This window comes from Prenolepis imparis, unplaced genomic scaffold (genome assembly GCF_030444845.1).
Source record: "Prenolepis imparis isolate NDT839.2.m4 unplaced genomic scaffold, iyPreImpa1.0 SCAF_7, whole genome shotgun sequence".
Classification (NCBI taxonomy): Eukaryota; Metazoa; Arthropoda; class Insecta; order Hymenoptera; family Formicidae; genus Prenolepis; species Prenolepis imparis.
In genome coordinates, this window is record NW_028141165.1 from 13485620 (window position 1) to 13502241 (window position 16622).

Consider the following 16622-nt stretch of genomic DNA (forward strand, 5'->3'; position numbering starts at 1 on the left):
GAAAAGAATAGTTTTCGGCGTTTTTTAGAAGTGTATTAAAGAGATCTTAAGTGTTATTTTATGCAAATATGTTTTTATTTAGAAATGGCATCTAAGAAATCTCAACGTGTTGTTTCTCGCCTCTGACGTCACGATTCCAATATGGCCGCAGTGAGCACCCAAGGTTGCGTTCGGAAACGTCACTGAGTACATTCCCTCTCTTTCTATATCACTGAGAGAGAAATGATATAGAAAGAGAGGGAATGCACTCAGTGACGTTTCCGAACGCAACCCAACCCTAGAGCAGTGTGGCGATATGGGCCGGGTTTTTCGCGCATGCGCGGCCGAAACAACAGCGTATTATGTAGTTACCAAATGGGCGCAAAAGTTTTGACGAGCCTAGCAACAGCGAGCAGTAAGGTGGGTTAAATATATGTATACATAAATCGAAAAAATTCTTATATATAAAATTTTATATATATATATATAGGTATATATATATAACTTTTTATCGATTTTCAAAAATTAAAAAAGAAAACATTCGCGCGAGTGACTAACGTTACCCTTCTTTCTTGAAAATAGATACTTTACTGAAAGCGTACTGGCCGCGCATGCGCGAAAAACCCGGCCCATATCGCCATACTGCCCTAGAGCCTTAAGTATCTTTTGAATAACCAATCAGAATGAAGGATCTCTTTGTCCTAATTGGTCGATCAAATCCTACTTCACTCGATGAGTCAGTTTTTGAACGCATCTATGGTTTTCTTCAAACCAAAAAAAAGAAAGAAATAGCCTAAAAATAAATGTCATGTCAATTATTTACAAAATATTCTCTTTATAAGAAGTTAACATCGCAATTAATTGCACGTTATATTTTAAAAAAGTATGTTGAAATACAAAAGTTTGTGTTGATGCCGTCATATCAACCCGGCCATGCGTGTTTGTTGACCTTCACGGCTCTGTCCTTAATAAAGTAGAGGTCAACTTGTCCGCTGAGCTTTTCTTCCCGATCTTTCGAATGAGAACGAACGTGCTACGCGATCGTTTTACATTCTACCACCGATATTTTTATAGGTAGGCAATTTTCAATTAACGAGAATAATACATAACTCCTCGATAAACAATGTTGAATATTGTTTCTTTGATGTATCGCATGCATTTATGTGTAAATTCAAGTTTTAATTATTGTTGTAACAGATTCATGCTTAATGTGTGTCTTGCGAAAATATTTGTTGGATTGTCTTTTAACGTGCATATTTGTATTTGTGATATAAGTGTTATTTCTCTGTTGTGCACAAGTGACAATTTATATTTTATATGTCAATCACACATTTTCGTCTCATTATTATTACATTTATGTATTTTACAATATTGTGATTCTATTTATTACATGTTTCCTTATGATACTAGATTATGTTCAATTGCATTTTTTTATGTGAAATTTTTTCTGTTATTACTTATTTTTAAATCATTACTTGCGCACAATAGAAAAAATATTAGGAATAAATATTAAATATTAGGAATAACAATAATTTTAAAATAATAAAATCGGAAAAACTCTAATATAAAAATACAAATTCGGGTATAAAGGACTCTTAGTAGTTTATTAGTCCTTACTAGTCCTTTATATTCGAATTTGTATTTTTATATCAGAGTTTTTTCGATTTTATTATTTTAAAATAATTCTTATTCCTAATATTTAATATTTGTTCCTAATGTTTTCTCTATTGTGCGCAGGGCCTAAGTTTATCATACAGATGAATATATTTATATTTGTCTTTATCTATGAAAAATATGCATGATACATAAAACAGTGATAATATGTTGCGTAATTATGTTAATGTCTGTCATCTTTTGCAAAGAGAGTATATACCTACAAATATATATATATATATATATATATATATATATATATATATATATATACTGTCATTTTTATATAAACTAAAATATGTTAAGATTATTAATCAATTACTATATATATTCATGTGTATATAACTATTTATGTTAATATAATAAGAATAGTTGTACATGATATGATTAGTCTATTAATTTTCTTTTTTTTTTCTTTTTAAATTAAATTAGTATATAAAATTCTTCTATATATCTTATAAAAAACAAATGTTATAAGTTATTTTATAAGTGTTTTAAATTATTGATATTTGAAAAATCTTTGTTTTTAACTTTTTGTATATATATTGCAGGCATTTTATAGTTTATATTTAAGAATTAGATACATTTCTACTAGTTTTTATTATATATATCTGTTATAGGTAGCACGCATAAAGGGTTTAACTTACATATCTAATAAAATGTGGGCAAATGCTGCAATATTATTTCCTTAATAAATTTTTTACTTTGATCAATTAAGTGCAATTAAATTTGTCTTACTCGCTTTGATGGCTTCAAGAACAAGACGCTTTCTTTACAATATAAGAAGAATACTCTTAAGGATTTGTAAATACTTTCTACGATGTATTCGTAAATGGACATTTGTAAAAGCTACTCAAAATCTAAATAATGTAAGTTTTATAGCAAACATATATTTAAATAATATGTAAAATTATGAAACTCTGCACATTCTCAGCAAAAAGTTTTAGCGATACAATTGTTTGATGGCAGAGTGATAAATTGTCTGTACTTACCTAGATTTATTAGAATTAGTAGAAGCAAGTCTTATGGCAGGAAGCAGTTGTCACATTACTACTGGTATTGTAATCCTAGTATATGTAGAGTAAGAAAATAGCTGCAGCTATTATATATGTTCGCATAGCAGAACACTGTAATGTAATATTATACACGCTTGCTAACTGCTTTATGCCAATAACTTATATATTAGGCTTATATTCTGTCTTTTAAGTACATATCGTTTTCTACGTTTAAGATGTAAGTATTATCTCTTAGAAGAGATCTCTCTGTTTTTGCAAATCTGTTCTTGGTAAAAACTTGCTTTTCTTAAGCTTTTTTTCCACAAGTTCTATATTATCAAATTGTTTAATTATATTTTTATATTGTATATATATCTTTTCTAAATTTTTTCTTATTTAAATAATGATTTGGAAAAAGATAAAATATTAAAAATGTAATAAACTGATATTACATAAACTAATAATCTGAAGCAAAATATTTAATTATATTTAAGAATTATATTTTACAAACTGATGAAGGTAAAATGAAATTTTCTCCATGTATCTAATAAAAATTTTTACAATTACAGACAATAGTTGAAGAGATGCAACAACACGCACAACTTACAAATGGAAATTATGAACAAGTAAGAATTCTAACTGTGAATAATGGAGAACATCTGGATGGAATATTGTACAGATTGAAGAAAGGTTTTTAAAAAGATTTTATTTTTCTTTCGAAATATTAATAAAACATATTAAACACATAATTATATATTTTTTCAATTATATTTCGATATTTCTCTCTGTTATTATAATATGCTTTTATGTTAAACGATATTTCTCACGCAGGATGGAGAGTTGAGTTTAGACTCGGAGCTTCCCTTCTTGGAAAAAGACTTGATGTTTTTATAAATCATCCATTATCGAATAATGATAAAAAGTTTGAGAGACATACTTACTATCAATTGCAATGGGTTGAAGAATCAGCGAGTATACATTTAACTTTGCCCGGTTCATTCCACTATTATGTCACTGATCAGTAAGTATTAAATATTATGAACAGCTGTTTATGTACACGATTTTATATCTTAATAACGAGATATATCTGTTTCACAGAGTCGAGGGGCACATCAAACCTGTTGCATCTGGATACCTACTAGTAGATCCTGAATTAAAAATAGGTGAAGACGAAAAGAAACTACCTTTGGATTGCATTCAAGTTCAAACAGTTTTGGCAAAGTGTTTAGGACCTTTCTCTACATGGAAAGATAAATTATTGGTGGCGCGAAATTCTGGATATAATATGATCCATTTTACACCGATACAGGTAATATTAGCAGAATTAATGTATAATGTATAAAGAATAATTGTAATAAATACGAGCTCGTTAACATTTTAGGAATTGGGACTTTCTAAATCGTCGTACAGTCTGAAAGATCAAACGAAACTAAATCCTGTTTTTAATGAAAATAATCAGATAATTACTTATCATGATATTGAGCAGTTTATAAATAAAATGCGAACCAAATCGAAGGTAAATTATAATTCTTCAAGGATATTCCTATTAAGAATTAAATGAAACGTGTATTCTTTTAATATATTTAAATGTTCAATTATCTTAAACCTTGTTACAGATGTTAAGCATATGTGATATTGTTCTGAATCATACCGCAAACGAGAGTCCTTTTCTAATTTCTCATCCAGAGTGCACGTACAACTGCGTTAACAGTCCTCATTTACGTCCGGCCTATATTTTAGATGCAGCGTTGTTTGAATTAACGATACAAGTGGCTGCTGGAGAATGGGAATTTAAAGGTATTCCTACCGTAGTCGACACTGAAGATCATTTGAATGTAAGTTACAAAATATTCCATGCATTAACGTTACTACAATATATTAAATTTTCATTCTTTATCATACTTTATCTAATTGGTTTTGCATTTTATACATGTACTTTGTTTTCAGGCAATTCGTCACGCTCTCCACACATATTTCTTGCCACTTGTAAAGATATACGAGCTGTATAATGTCGATATCAACGAAATTATAATGCAATTTCTGAACTTGGCGCGCAATGAAGTGCCACAAGATGTGAATAATACGAAAGCTGAGGACATTTCGATAATTCAAGATCCCGGTTTCCGCAGATTGAAATCAACCATAAACATGCAACTTGCTTTGAAAAAGTATAATATATACAGGTAAGATATTCAAGATGATATGGTTAAATATTTGATTACATACTTGCAGATATTTATGCACGATTCTTTTATTTTACATAGAGCTGATTGCTTCGACGAGGAGACTCGTTTGAAACGGTGTGCAGAAGACTTGAAGAATAAATTGCAAGAACTCAACGAAGCTATTAGCAATAATGTACAAAACCATCTGAATGCTGCCGTTGAAAATACTATTGCTGGTATAAGATACTTCAGAGTACAATATGATGGGCCAAGAATTAAGGAAATTAGCGAAAAGAATCCTCTTGTTCCTAGGTATAATTTTACTCGTATATCTAAATATTATAAAATCTTACTCGCATGCACATTTTTTGACATGACATTTACATTCCATAGATATTTTACTGATTACGGAGCACCTGCATCTTTGACAGAAAGAGAAGATATAATGTATTCAGATAATGGATGTTATCTCATGGCTCACAATGGTTGGGTCATGAATGGCGATCCTTTGAAGAATTTTGCAGAACCTGATTCTAACATCTACATTCGAAGGGAACTTATTGCTTGGGGAGATAGCGTGAAACTCAGGTAAAAGTGTCTGTGTTAAATACTTGTGTTAAATGTTCTTCCAGTTTTTGATATATTATTAATGAAAAGTAATATATAATCAATGTAACTATTACATAATATATAATTAATGTACCTATTATATAATATATAATTAATGTAACTATTACAGATACGGGGAGAAACCAGAAGATTGTCCATTCTTATGGCAACATATGACAACTTATGTAGAACAAACGGCGCAAATATTTGATGGTATTCGATTGGACAATTGCCATTCCACACCGATTCCCGTTGCTGAAGTATATCGCAATTCTATCTTCAATTCAACTTTATTATTAGAATATTTACTAAATAATATGATTCTTTTTGCAGTATATGCTTGATGCTGCACGACGAATTCGTCCAAATCTTTATGTTGTCGCAGAATTATTCACCAATTCCGATCAAAAAGATAACATCTTTGTAAATCGTCTTGGCATTACTTCTTTAATCAGAGGTTGTTATTTATTTATATAATATAAATTTAATCTACGTGCTAATATTACATTCCACATAAGACAGCTAAGCATCGTAAACAGAGTGCTATTCTTCAGAATGAAAGCAAAAGTATCTAGCAATCTTTTTACATGTCGAAATACTATTCTTTCTGAACTGTTTATTTCATATTTTTAATATAATTGTATAAAATTAGAAAATTAAAATATTAGAAGCTTTGCATTGTAGAAGCTATGTCAGCATGGGACAGCCATGAAGAAGGGAGATTGGTATATCGATATGGAGGAGAACCAGTTGGAGCATTTCTGCAGTCACGAAAGCGGCCGTTAGTGCCGAGCATAGCTCACGCTCTGTTCCTGGACGTGACTCACGACAATCCCTGTCCGGTGGAGAAACGAAGTACTTTTGATTTACTCCCAAGTGCTGCGCTTGTGTCGATGGCGTGCTGTGCCAGTGGAAGCACTCGAGGTTACGATGAATTAGTGCCCCATCACGTAAGTGAGAACAAACTTTTGCACAAATTTTTATCAAGAAATTTTTATCTTGTTGAATTATACTGTAAAAGATTTATAACGAGATTTTATTTTCTACAGATACATGTGGTAGATGAAGAAAGGCAATACACTTTCTGGTTGGATAATGACAATTTGACGAATAATATTAAGTTTATTAACGCACAAACCGGTATAATTGAAGCTAAAAAAGCATTAAACGATCTACATTATATGCTCGGCGATGAAGAATTTTCGCAGGTATAAATTATTTGTATTGATGTGCATATTGTGCAGCAAAAGAGTTAATGTATTTGACTACTAATGATAAATTTATTTTCATAGGTATTTGTTGATCAAATGGACAGTGATGTAGTAGCTGTAACAAGACATTCGCCGACTAGTCACGAGAGTGTAGTTCTGGTCGCGTTCACGGCATTTAAACATCCGGATTCGAACGCTCATGACCTGAGAAGACATATAAGACCTTTGATAGTGGAGGGTATAGTGGAGGAAATAATTTTGGAAGCATCACTTTCGCACATAGATGCAGGGTAAGCAGCCACTTTTATTTTTAAGAGAAAAATCTAAAAAGCTTATTAATCTATATAAATACTGCTTTACAGAAATGGGAAATCACCTTTCTGTTTACCACAAAAATATACGGAAAATGAAAATTTTATAAATGGATTATCCGAATATACGGTAAATCTTAAACAGCACATACAATGCTGCGACTCTACGATAATCGAGAAGGTCGATTCCGGCGATCCTAAGAACACCCAACTCAATTTCGTAAACTTTCAACCCGGTTCTGTTATAGCTATACGGTACAAAATGTTCATCTCTAAAATATATACCGAGTCCAGCGATAAATCTACTATACTAACTTGTATACGAATTTAATTTTAGAGTGGCGCTCCACGCGAATATAAAACCTGCTTTAGTAAAACTTCAAAATACTATTTCACAACTCACTTCGAACGAGAAATCAGACTTGGACAATATAATCTCTCGTGTGGATTTTTCAGATTTGAACAAAATTTTATATAGATGCGATCAGGAGGAACGAGATGAAACGTATGGTAAATTTGGAGTGTACAATGTACCGGGATACGGATCTTTGGTATACGCTGGAATACAAGGTATTATGAATTTACATAGTTTTATATGTATTATAATTGTATTCGTATTATTTAATAAATGCTACTTTGTCAAAATCAGGTGTTGTATCCTTACTGGCTGATATTCGTCCGAATAACGATCTAGGACATCCTCTGTGTGTCAATCTTAGACAGGGTAACTGGTTGATAGGTAATACAATATAAATTATTTTCGATTACAAAAATAACGATAATAAGAATACGCGATAAAAACTATTTGAAAAATTGACAGATTATGTGTGGCAACGTCTAAAAGAAGATGATGGTACTAAACCCTTTGCGATATGGCTCGAACAAGTGATGGAACCATTCAAATTAATTCCGAGATACTTGGTGCCGAGTTATTTTGATGTTATAATCGTGAATATTTATATGAAACTTTTAGATCATTGCTACAGTGTAATGTCAAAGTAAGTATAGATCTAAATACTTTAGATCAACTCGTTAATCTGTAAAAATTGAAAGAATTGTATTAATGTTATATTATCTGCTATTAATTAAAACATTATTCCAGTTTCGTAAAGAATGGAACTACGTTCATCAAGTTATTGAGCTTGGTCTCTGTACAAGTGGGTGGCGTAGTAAGATCATCACAATTGCCCGATTTATCGCCGAATCTCAATGAGCCTAAATCGAAGACTAAAATCTACGATGGAGAAACTAAGCAGATATGTTTAACATTGTCAGCAGGCTTGCCACATTTCACGACAGGCTACATGAGAAATTGGGGTAGAGATACTTTCATCGCTCTGAGAGGATTGTTACTTCTAACAGGCAGGCATGTCGAAGCGAGATTTATAATTCTCGGATTTGCCGGAACCTTGCGACATGGTCTGATACCAAATTTACTCGATAAAGGAAACAATGCAAGGTATAGTTATATCAGAGAACATATTATGCTATTTTAAAACAGTGTATTAGAAAGTTTCAATTTATCCGAGCTTTATCTTTGAGATTTCGTTCTAATAAATATAATAAATAATATAATATATTATATATATAATAATAGATATAATTGTCGTGACGCAATATGGTGGTGGCTTTACACCATAAAATGTTACACCGAGGAAGTTCCAGATGGTTTGAACATCCTATCTGATAAAGTCTCGAGATTATTTCCGACTGACGATTCACCAGCTTTACCTGCGGGACAACATGTAAGTGTAACATGTAAAAGCAACTATTTTACAATTTTAACGATTAAGATTGCATATTACGCGATTTATAAAAATGCTTTCAGGATCAACCGTTACACGAAGTAATCCAAGAAGCTCTTACAATACACTTTCAAGGTCTGTGCTTCCGAGAAAGAAACGCTGGGAAACAAATCGACGAGCATATGACGGATCGCGGGTTTAATAATCAAATTGGAGTTCATCCTGACACAGGTTTCGTTTTTGGCGGCAACGACGCCAATTGTGGCACTTGGATGGACAAGATGGGCTCTTCTGAGAAAGCCGGAAACAAAGGAAAGCCAGCCACTCCCAGAGACGGTTCCGCCGTGGAATTGGTCGGATTGAACAAGTGCGTCCTCACTTTTCTGGCCGAATTGTACAAGCAAAATCTTTTCCCATATGGCAGTGTTCAGCGTAAATGTCGCGATGGTAAGAATATCGAAAATACCTCAACGTATAATTGTGTAATCAACACTACATCTTATCCCTGATAAAAACTATCACATGAAATGCGCAGGAAAAATAATAACTTGGAGTTACAAGCAATGGGCCGATAGAATTCAAGCAAACTTCGAAAAATACTTTTATGTGAATGAGATTCCGACGAAGGACGAATTGAAACCCGAATTGATTCATCGGCGAGGTATAGTCAAGGATAGTCATGGAGCGACACAAGAATGGGCGGATTTTCAGTTGCGACCCAACTTTCCTATTGCTATGATTGCCGTGAGTATTGCAATATTTTGTAACAAATCTCCCTGTAAACGAATGAGTATAAATAATGTTTCATATATATAAAAAATTCAGTAATAGCCATAACTATATTTATAATGCCTACTTAAACAGGCTCCGGAATTATTTGATCCTCATCACGCTTGGACCGCACTGAAGAAAGCAGAAGAGCTACTGTTAGGCCCATTGGGAATGAAGACTTTGGATCCTGCGGATTGGGCATACAACGGTTATTATGATAACTCCAATGATAGCAATGACACCAGAGTAGCGCAAGGATGGAATTATCATCAGGGACCCGTGGGTATTCTCACACAATCATAATCATAGATTTCTCAAGACACATATAAAGATTGAAAACAATTGAGATAAGTTTATTGTTCTTACGTATAAAATGTGTACTCTATTTGATTTAGGAATGGCTCTGGCCACTAGGATATTTCCTGCGAGCACGTTTGCATTTTGCGTCATTAATCGGCAAAAAGGACGAATTATATCGTACGATCGAATCAACCGAAGCTATCATTTCACGACACTTTATCGAAGCGTCTACTACTCATTGGAGAGGCTTACCCGAACTTACCAACAAAGATGGAAGTTATTGTAAGGATAGCTGTCGCACTCAAGCATGGAGTGCCTCAGCTATAATAGAGGTTTGTATTCACAGCGAATAATTTTCCATAGTATTTCTTACTAATTAATATGATTACGAATATAATTAACAAGCGTCATTATATTTAGAGGTATTATTTGCGTAAAACACCATCATTTTTTATATATCTCTCTGTCGCAATCCAGGTTCTCTACGACTTGCAGAAGATCAAACGGGAATTAGGATCTGAGCAAATAAGATCTGGAAATTGATATCACTTTGCGTGTGTTCACCACCGCCAATTACACTTAGAGCAATTAAAATTAAAACAATTAAAATATAATAATAATACTTTGAACAAAGCGGATGACATTAATGTACGCTTTTCCACCGAAGATATAGCGACACCGAGCACATTGGAAACACACGCATATTATATTGGTACGCACATAGGCGTAACAGATGCACAAACTGTAGTCACTGCTGATATCACACCTGTGAGAAACGATATTGCCGTTGCCGAGAACGAATCAATTTTCGCGATAAATGATAAAAAATATGATGATGTACATCTTGATGACCCGATATATAATTTTTTTCATCGCGCCGGCAGCGATTCGACAGAGATTTCACCAGATGCAAGAAATGAAACATATTCCGAGGCTGAATGGAAAGCTAAGAATTATAGTCGACAATATGCAACGATGGGAAATGATGATGAAACGAATGAAGCTCGAACGAATGTGTCGCACGTTTACGAAGAAGTTGGAGCAATTAAGGAGCCATACAGTAGTTTGCACAAGTACGACATTCAAGATTACTATGAGAAGTATAGTCCCACCACGACGAAAGCTTCAGTAGATACACTGTTTCTTTCGCGGCATGAAATCTGCGAGAAATGCGCGAGAATGAAATACAGTCCGGTGTACACCGATCGTTTAATATACGCAAAGGAATCGTTATTCGCCATAGAGGTGGTTCTGTGTCAACGCGATGACGTTTCGTGCTTCACATTTCGTGACCCGCGAGAGGATCCGCCCAACGATACTCTCCGCTTGCAATACGATCGAAATCTGCAAGACTATATGCTGATCTACAATTACACAAAAACGAACGCCGCGAGTATATTTTACTCTCATTGCTGGCCCCGAGACGTCTCCGATTTGAGATCGCTATTGAAGCCAAATATTTACGTTTTAAATTACCCTTGCTACAACGTCATTGTGAACACCCAGCTATATCATCGCTATGTGAATAACTATTACGTAAGATTATCGAAAGCCGGCTGCGCATCCATGACATTTTATCGCGATCGTAGCATTATGATAAACTGCACGAGATGCGTTAATTATAATAACGACAATAATTCGCAAGACTCGCCGATTTATCCGACGCACCAATCGAAGGACTACGAATATCGACGGAACAGATCAAGCTTATTGTTGTTGGAGCCGTTATTGTTAACACCGGAATTGATAAGCTCCGAGCATAAAAAAGATATTAAGAACAGAGCTTCGGAACGTATAAGGATTGTCAGAATATTAATAGTCTACGCGTTATCATTTCTTATTCTCGTGAGCATTACATTTTACATTGTTTATTTTACCTAGTTGTTGCCCGTTGTTTGATAAATCTATTGAAAATATGAGATAACTAAGAAATTTAATCACACGTTATATATATATTAGATGCTATACCTATACATGATACATTTATTGTCATTAATTGAACGTTATATATTTATATCTCGAAGCGTAATCACCAAAATATAGAATGAACAAATTCACATATATACATAACAGTTAATATTTTGTTATTAAACATATATTTTTACAAGTGTTTGTTAAATATGCTGTCAGTTAATCATAATTCACCGATTTATTAATGACAAGGAAATGTATTTTCTGTAGTATAAAAAATATTAACTATTTCAACAATTAAATTTGTAAAAAATTATGCAGCGAAAATGAAAACTATATGAACTGTCTGTGTCTATCGAATCAAACATGTGACAGATGTGCATTATACAAATTTTAACTCGTATATAATTGATATATTATTCATATAATTTACTATATTTTAAATGTTTTTAAAATCCACAGGCAGGGCAGTGTGATTATTTTAAAATACTTTTTATTAAGATTGTAAAATAATGGACATGTGTTCAATTGATTTGAAAAGAATCGAAAATTAAACTTTTATTTGTTGTTATCTAATGATATATCAAATATTTAATAATTCTTACAATTTATTGTAAGAATTATTAAATATTCGATATGTCATTAGATAACAACAAATAAAAGTTTAATTTTCGATTTTTTTCAAATCAATTGAACACATGTCCATTATGTTAATATAAACAAATAATATTACTCATTGATATATAATAGATTTATACACATGAATAGAAAAGTTGTTATGGTTTAGTACATGTGTAAGAAAAAAGAAAATAAAGAGAGGATGTTTATTAAGATATTTTTCAAAATTCTTTGTTAGGTAAAAATAAATCTCATGGATTAAAGTTGTAGACTCTCATATTTGGATTATATTATAAATATGTGGGAAAAGTATAATATATATATGCGAAGAATGATCTATATATATATGTAATAAATAAAGAATAATCTATAATAAAATGACAAAACTTCTAGATGGCGGCTAAAAGTTTTATTACTATATTTATCGAAACGCGTTTATAATATATAAAATGCCAAATATTTGAATTTGTAAATTACTCAAGACGCATATTTTTACACTGATGTGTTTTATTATTGTTATATATACCGATTTGTGTTCTTATTAAATTTTCCTATCATCATTCAGCCAACTTTTCTCTTTATTCCATTGCTAATTCCTCTATTCCAGAATTTCTTGATATAAACTATTCAGATAAGATTAAAATAATTGGAACAAATAAAAAATTTATAAGCTTTCAAGTATATAAAACAAAGGTTTAAGTCATTATTTTTATATTTTTATGTAAATCAAAGACAAGTTGAAAATATGAAGATTGTGATATCAAAAGAAAGATCGATAGATGTATATAGATAAACTATTAAAAAGATATTTAGATTTATTAATAAAAAAGTTAGGTATTAATGAATAATTGCTTCATATTGATATAATTAAAAAAATTGTACATAAATTATTTATTAGCTTTGACATAAACCAAATAATACAAAACTTAAAGAAATAATCGAGAGATAAAAATAGATTTATTCTCTAATAAACGTAATAAATATACATAATTGATATTAAATCGAAACATTCATCGCATTATCAAATTCGCCATAATTTTGTAAAAAAAGTTTTTGTTACAGTATGCGACTTTCTTTAATTTCCTTGTTTATGCGTAATAAGTTATATGAATATATTATAATGAATATTTTATGAATGATGAAATTTCACTTTAATTCGTGCTGCTATTTAGTACTTTAGGATTCAAAATGTTACAAGCACGTAAAATCTATATTTTTACGTGCCGTTTAATAATATTCACTCTTGTGCTACTATGTAATTCATTATTCTCATAATTTATCGTACCAACAAGTCGTCGTATCGCTCGGTATAAATGTCTAAATAATGTAAATCTCTAAAAGCTGTAAACCTCCAATTGACATATGATTCTTGCACCTGAGCTGCATCTACGAAACCGCTATCCTTTAAATATCATCGAACAATCCTCTGGGTGGAGGACCCACGCGATTCGTGGAGAATGCCCTCGTATTAGTCGGATCGTATGAATCATTGTCACCTTGATTTTCCCCGTCGTAACGATTATTCGCACCGTAACTCTCTCCTCCAAATGTCATACCGATGTAATAATCCGCAGGATCGAAATCATGCAACAGACCTGCTCTTGCCGATTCGATCGATTCATCTCGTTTTAACGGTCGTACTGGAGAGATTTAATTATTAATAATAATATTACTTGCACTATATATGTGTAATTTATATTATATGTAATATTACTTACACATACCAGTATCTGTGCTTTGTCGGGATGTCCTGTAACGCGACCCTGAACCCACTGAAATATTGAATCTCTCTTGCAATTCGCGTCGTCTGTATATAGAATCTTCTGCTCTTTGTCGTTTGCGCCTCTCTAGAATAATAAGAAAATTTCTGTCATTTTATGTGCTGTCGTAGAAAATTAAACATAATTATGAAAAAATTATTTCATTAATTATTTATTAATTTAACGATACCTCTTTTTGTAAGCTCTCTTCCTTCATCTACGAGATCTGTCGTGAATTCATCATCATCGAGAAATTGTTGAAAGCCTAGCATAGAAAGCAATCTACTACCTATACTAAAGTATGTCGCTAAGCAGAATGCTAGAATCGCCATAGGAAAGTACACGTTAAATCCATCGGATATTATAGAAATGACATCCATATGACCCATCACCTGAAAAAAGAAGAAAAAATAATGATAATATATAAAAAAATCTATAAATTTACACAAATTTATTTAGATTATTTAAATAATATTACCTGTGTATAGTGTGTTTCTAAAATATGAGTCTTGATGATATGAGAATCCATATGAATAAGTCCCAAGAAATTAAGACACATGGGCGGAGTTAAGCGACACAACATCATACCGCTGAATATGAGACTATATTCATTCGTTTGATGGTGAGGTGCCAAGTAATACAGATTCAACACTCTGATCTTTAAGACGGTAGAATAAGCGCAATAGCAAAGGTACGCGATAATCAATGTAGATAGTACCTGAAAATCGAATATAGATATATATATAATAAATGGTAATATATATTATATATAATATAAAGTACAAATTTTTACCTCTATTGTAAAATAATCATAGTTTTTTTTTGCTAAATTCAGAAACTGAGCAAATAACGATAACACAGGAGACTTGTTGAAGAATGTTACTTCTGACCATACAACAGCCACTGATAAGCAACCGGCACAAATGGCAGCTATCTTCAAAACATAATCCTTTACGATACATGTCCAGTACCATTCTGAAATGTAAATTACAAAATCATAAAATCAAAAACTATTAACTATATAAAATTATAACAAATATTGATATACTTACCGATAACAGGATTGTAAATAATACGAAAGGGTAGTGAGCGATGTATTGGGAAAGACGATTTGAATCTTTTATCATGACTCACTTGATTTTTCGCTACATCTTCCAAATCAAAAATCTTGTCTACTAAAATACCCCATTGAGTCTCTATACGTTGTAAAGTCTGTAACGCTTTTATAGTCTACAATAAAACAATAGCAATATATAGAAATGTAAATGAGTCATTATATTATAACTTATAACATATATTTGCTGTGATACAAACCTGTCTATGTAATCGAATTAAAGACTTTTCAGTGGGTGTATCTGTTGGAGTATCATCTGGCAGTTGTCTTCTGTTCATTCTATCCTTCAATTCTGCAGGTATCTTTTGAAAAATTGTTTCCAAGTTACAATGGAACGGGTGACCAGGCCCAATAGATATTGTTGCAATTTGTAGTGACTAAAATGGCATTTTTCTTATTCATTACACGAGACTGCAGAATCCTCATATTACAAATGCATTTTATAAATAATATTATCTTGTATACCTCAAGTATATCATCTACTGTTTCCTCTGCTTCGCATTTGTCTAAGCTTAATTTTGCTACTTTGAAATAACTATAATTTAAAGTATATCCAGGTTTGCTGGCATTCCACAATCCTCGAGGTACCTCTACAAGAGCATATCCAAGTAATAAAACCAATAAAAATAAGCCCCATGTATTGGATGCAGATGATGCTATAGCTTTCAATTTTTGCCTAAAACAGTAAAAATATTGATATATTTATTTCTTTATATACATATATGTAATTTATTTTTGTTTTAAACTTTATACATTTGCCTATATTATAATATGAATATTCTTCATTTTAATATACTTGTTATAAACTAGCAAAACTCACCCATCAAGATCTAAACCAGGTTTTAATGCAATGTATATTAAAAGTATGCCGCATATAAATAAATAACTGCCATAATATATAGCATTATCTATTAAAGCAGACTTTAGTTTTCCGCGTATGGTGAAGTCTCCTGCCTTTATATAAGATTGCATCAATGGGAGTATCAACCATGTCAGGCATTGCGATGTCCAGTAAACTATCCTCCACAGATTCGGAAATACATTATCTGGCACATTTGGCCAAGGCTCTTTACACGTAACAATTGATACAGAGGTAGTATTATCGACATTTTTACTGTTGTTGTGTATGTTCTGCTCTACACACTGCCTGAATACAGTCTGCACAAATGAAATATTATTTTATCAATTTATCTATGTTTTATTAAGGTTGTACACATTATATGCATAATTATATAATTACCGAAGAAACATCCAAAGGTATGATGAAGATAATTAACAGAGAAAAATACCAGGCTATCAGTACAGAGACAGTAACTATAATGTGATGTCGAAACACATTTCCATATTTGAAAAGCAAACTTGCAGCTAGTAAAAATGCCACTATAATCTCTGTCAAGAATGCACCGAGAACCATCTTGTCTTTTATCTCACACGACAGTGATATCTAATGAATAGTTTTCTACAAGTTTCAAACTATCAC

General features: G+C 32.0%; 2 protein-coding genes across 3 annotated transcripts; one reads left to right on the forward strand and one right to left on the reverse strand.

Annotated features, from left to right (window-relative positions):
* Positions 1–752: 752 nt before the first annotated feature.
* On the forward strand, positions 753–10355 carry LOC145939091 (glycogen debranching enzyme). Its single transcript, XM_083043186.1, has 26 exons — positions 753–1053; positions 2253–2501; positions 3197–3317; positions 3459–3648; positions 3726–3936; positions 4009–4143; positions 4244–4462; positions 4575–4810; positions 4892–5104; positions 5186–5380; positions 5532–5661; positions 5735–5858; positions 6086–6351; positions 6451–6609; positions 6694–6902; positions 6975–7178; positions 7261–7493; positions 7573–7662; positions 7744–7921; positions 8026–8382; positions 8521–8668; positions 8752–9115; positions 9204–9412; positions 9533–9718; positions 9835–10071; positions 10217–10355. Exons 2-26 carry the CDS (start codon positions 2379–2381, stop codon positions 10280–10282), a joined length of 4803 nt encoding a protein of 1600 aa, XP_082899312.1. The 5' UTR covers positions 753–1053; positions 2253–2378; the 3' UTR covers positions 10283–10355.
* Positions 10356–12655: 2300 nt separating this feature from the next.
* LOC145939092 (LMBR1 domain-containing protein 2 homolog) lies at positions 12656–16556 on the reverse strand. Of its 2 annotated transcripts, none has more exons than XM_083043188.1 (10): positions 16383–16556; positions 15963–16300; positions 15608–15818; positions 15343–15519; positions 15081–15258; positions 14822–15003; positions 14507–14746; positions 14219–14420; positions 13993–14115; positions 12656–13908 (listed from the first exon to the last, which is right to left on the reverse strand). In XM_083043188.1, the coding sequence occupies exons 1-10, from the start codon at positions 16554–16556 to the stop codon at positions 13673–13675; spliced, it is 2061 nt and encodes a 686-aa protein (XP_082899314.1). In that variant the 3' UTR covers positions 12656–13672. The 2 variants fall into 2 exon arrangements, with proteins under 2 accessions (XP_082899314.1, XP_082899313.1); XM_083043187.1 differs by having other exon boundaries at positions 13987–14115.
* Between the last annotated feature and the right edge of the window lie 66 nt (positions 16557–16622).

What these genes read in the sequence shown, in the direction of transcription:
- LOC145939092 (XM_083043187.1), bottom strand. Translation starts at nt 16,556, where the DNA reads ATGGTTCTCGGTGCATTCTTGACAGAGATTATAGTGGCATTTTTACTA. An exon ending in ATGATTATTTTACAATAGAG is followed by an intron (nt 14,747 to 14,821) that starts GTAAAAATTTGT and finishes TTCGATTTTCAG; the next exon opens with GTACTATCTACATTGATTAT. An exon ending in AAGAGAGCTTACAAAAAGAG is followed by an intron (nt 14,116 to 14,218) that starts GTATCGTTAAAT and finishes TTATTATTCTAG; the next exon opens with AGAGGCGCAAACGACAAAGA.
- LOC145939091 (XM_083043186.1), top strand. Translation starts at nt 2,379, where the DNA reads ATGGCTTCAAGAACAAGACGCTTTCTTTACAATATAAGAAGAATACTC. An exon ending in GGTTCTGTTATAGCTATACG is followed by an intron (nt 7,179 to 7,260) that starts GTACAAAATGTT and finishes ATTTAATTTTAG; the next exon opens with AGTGGCGCTCCACGCGAATA. An exon ending in TGCTACAGTGTAATGTCAAA is followed by an intron (nt 7,922 to 8,025) that starts GTAAGTATAGAT and finishes ACATTATTCCAG; the next exon opens with TTTCGTAAAGAATGGAACTA.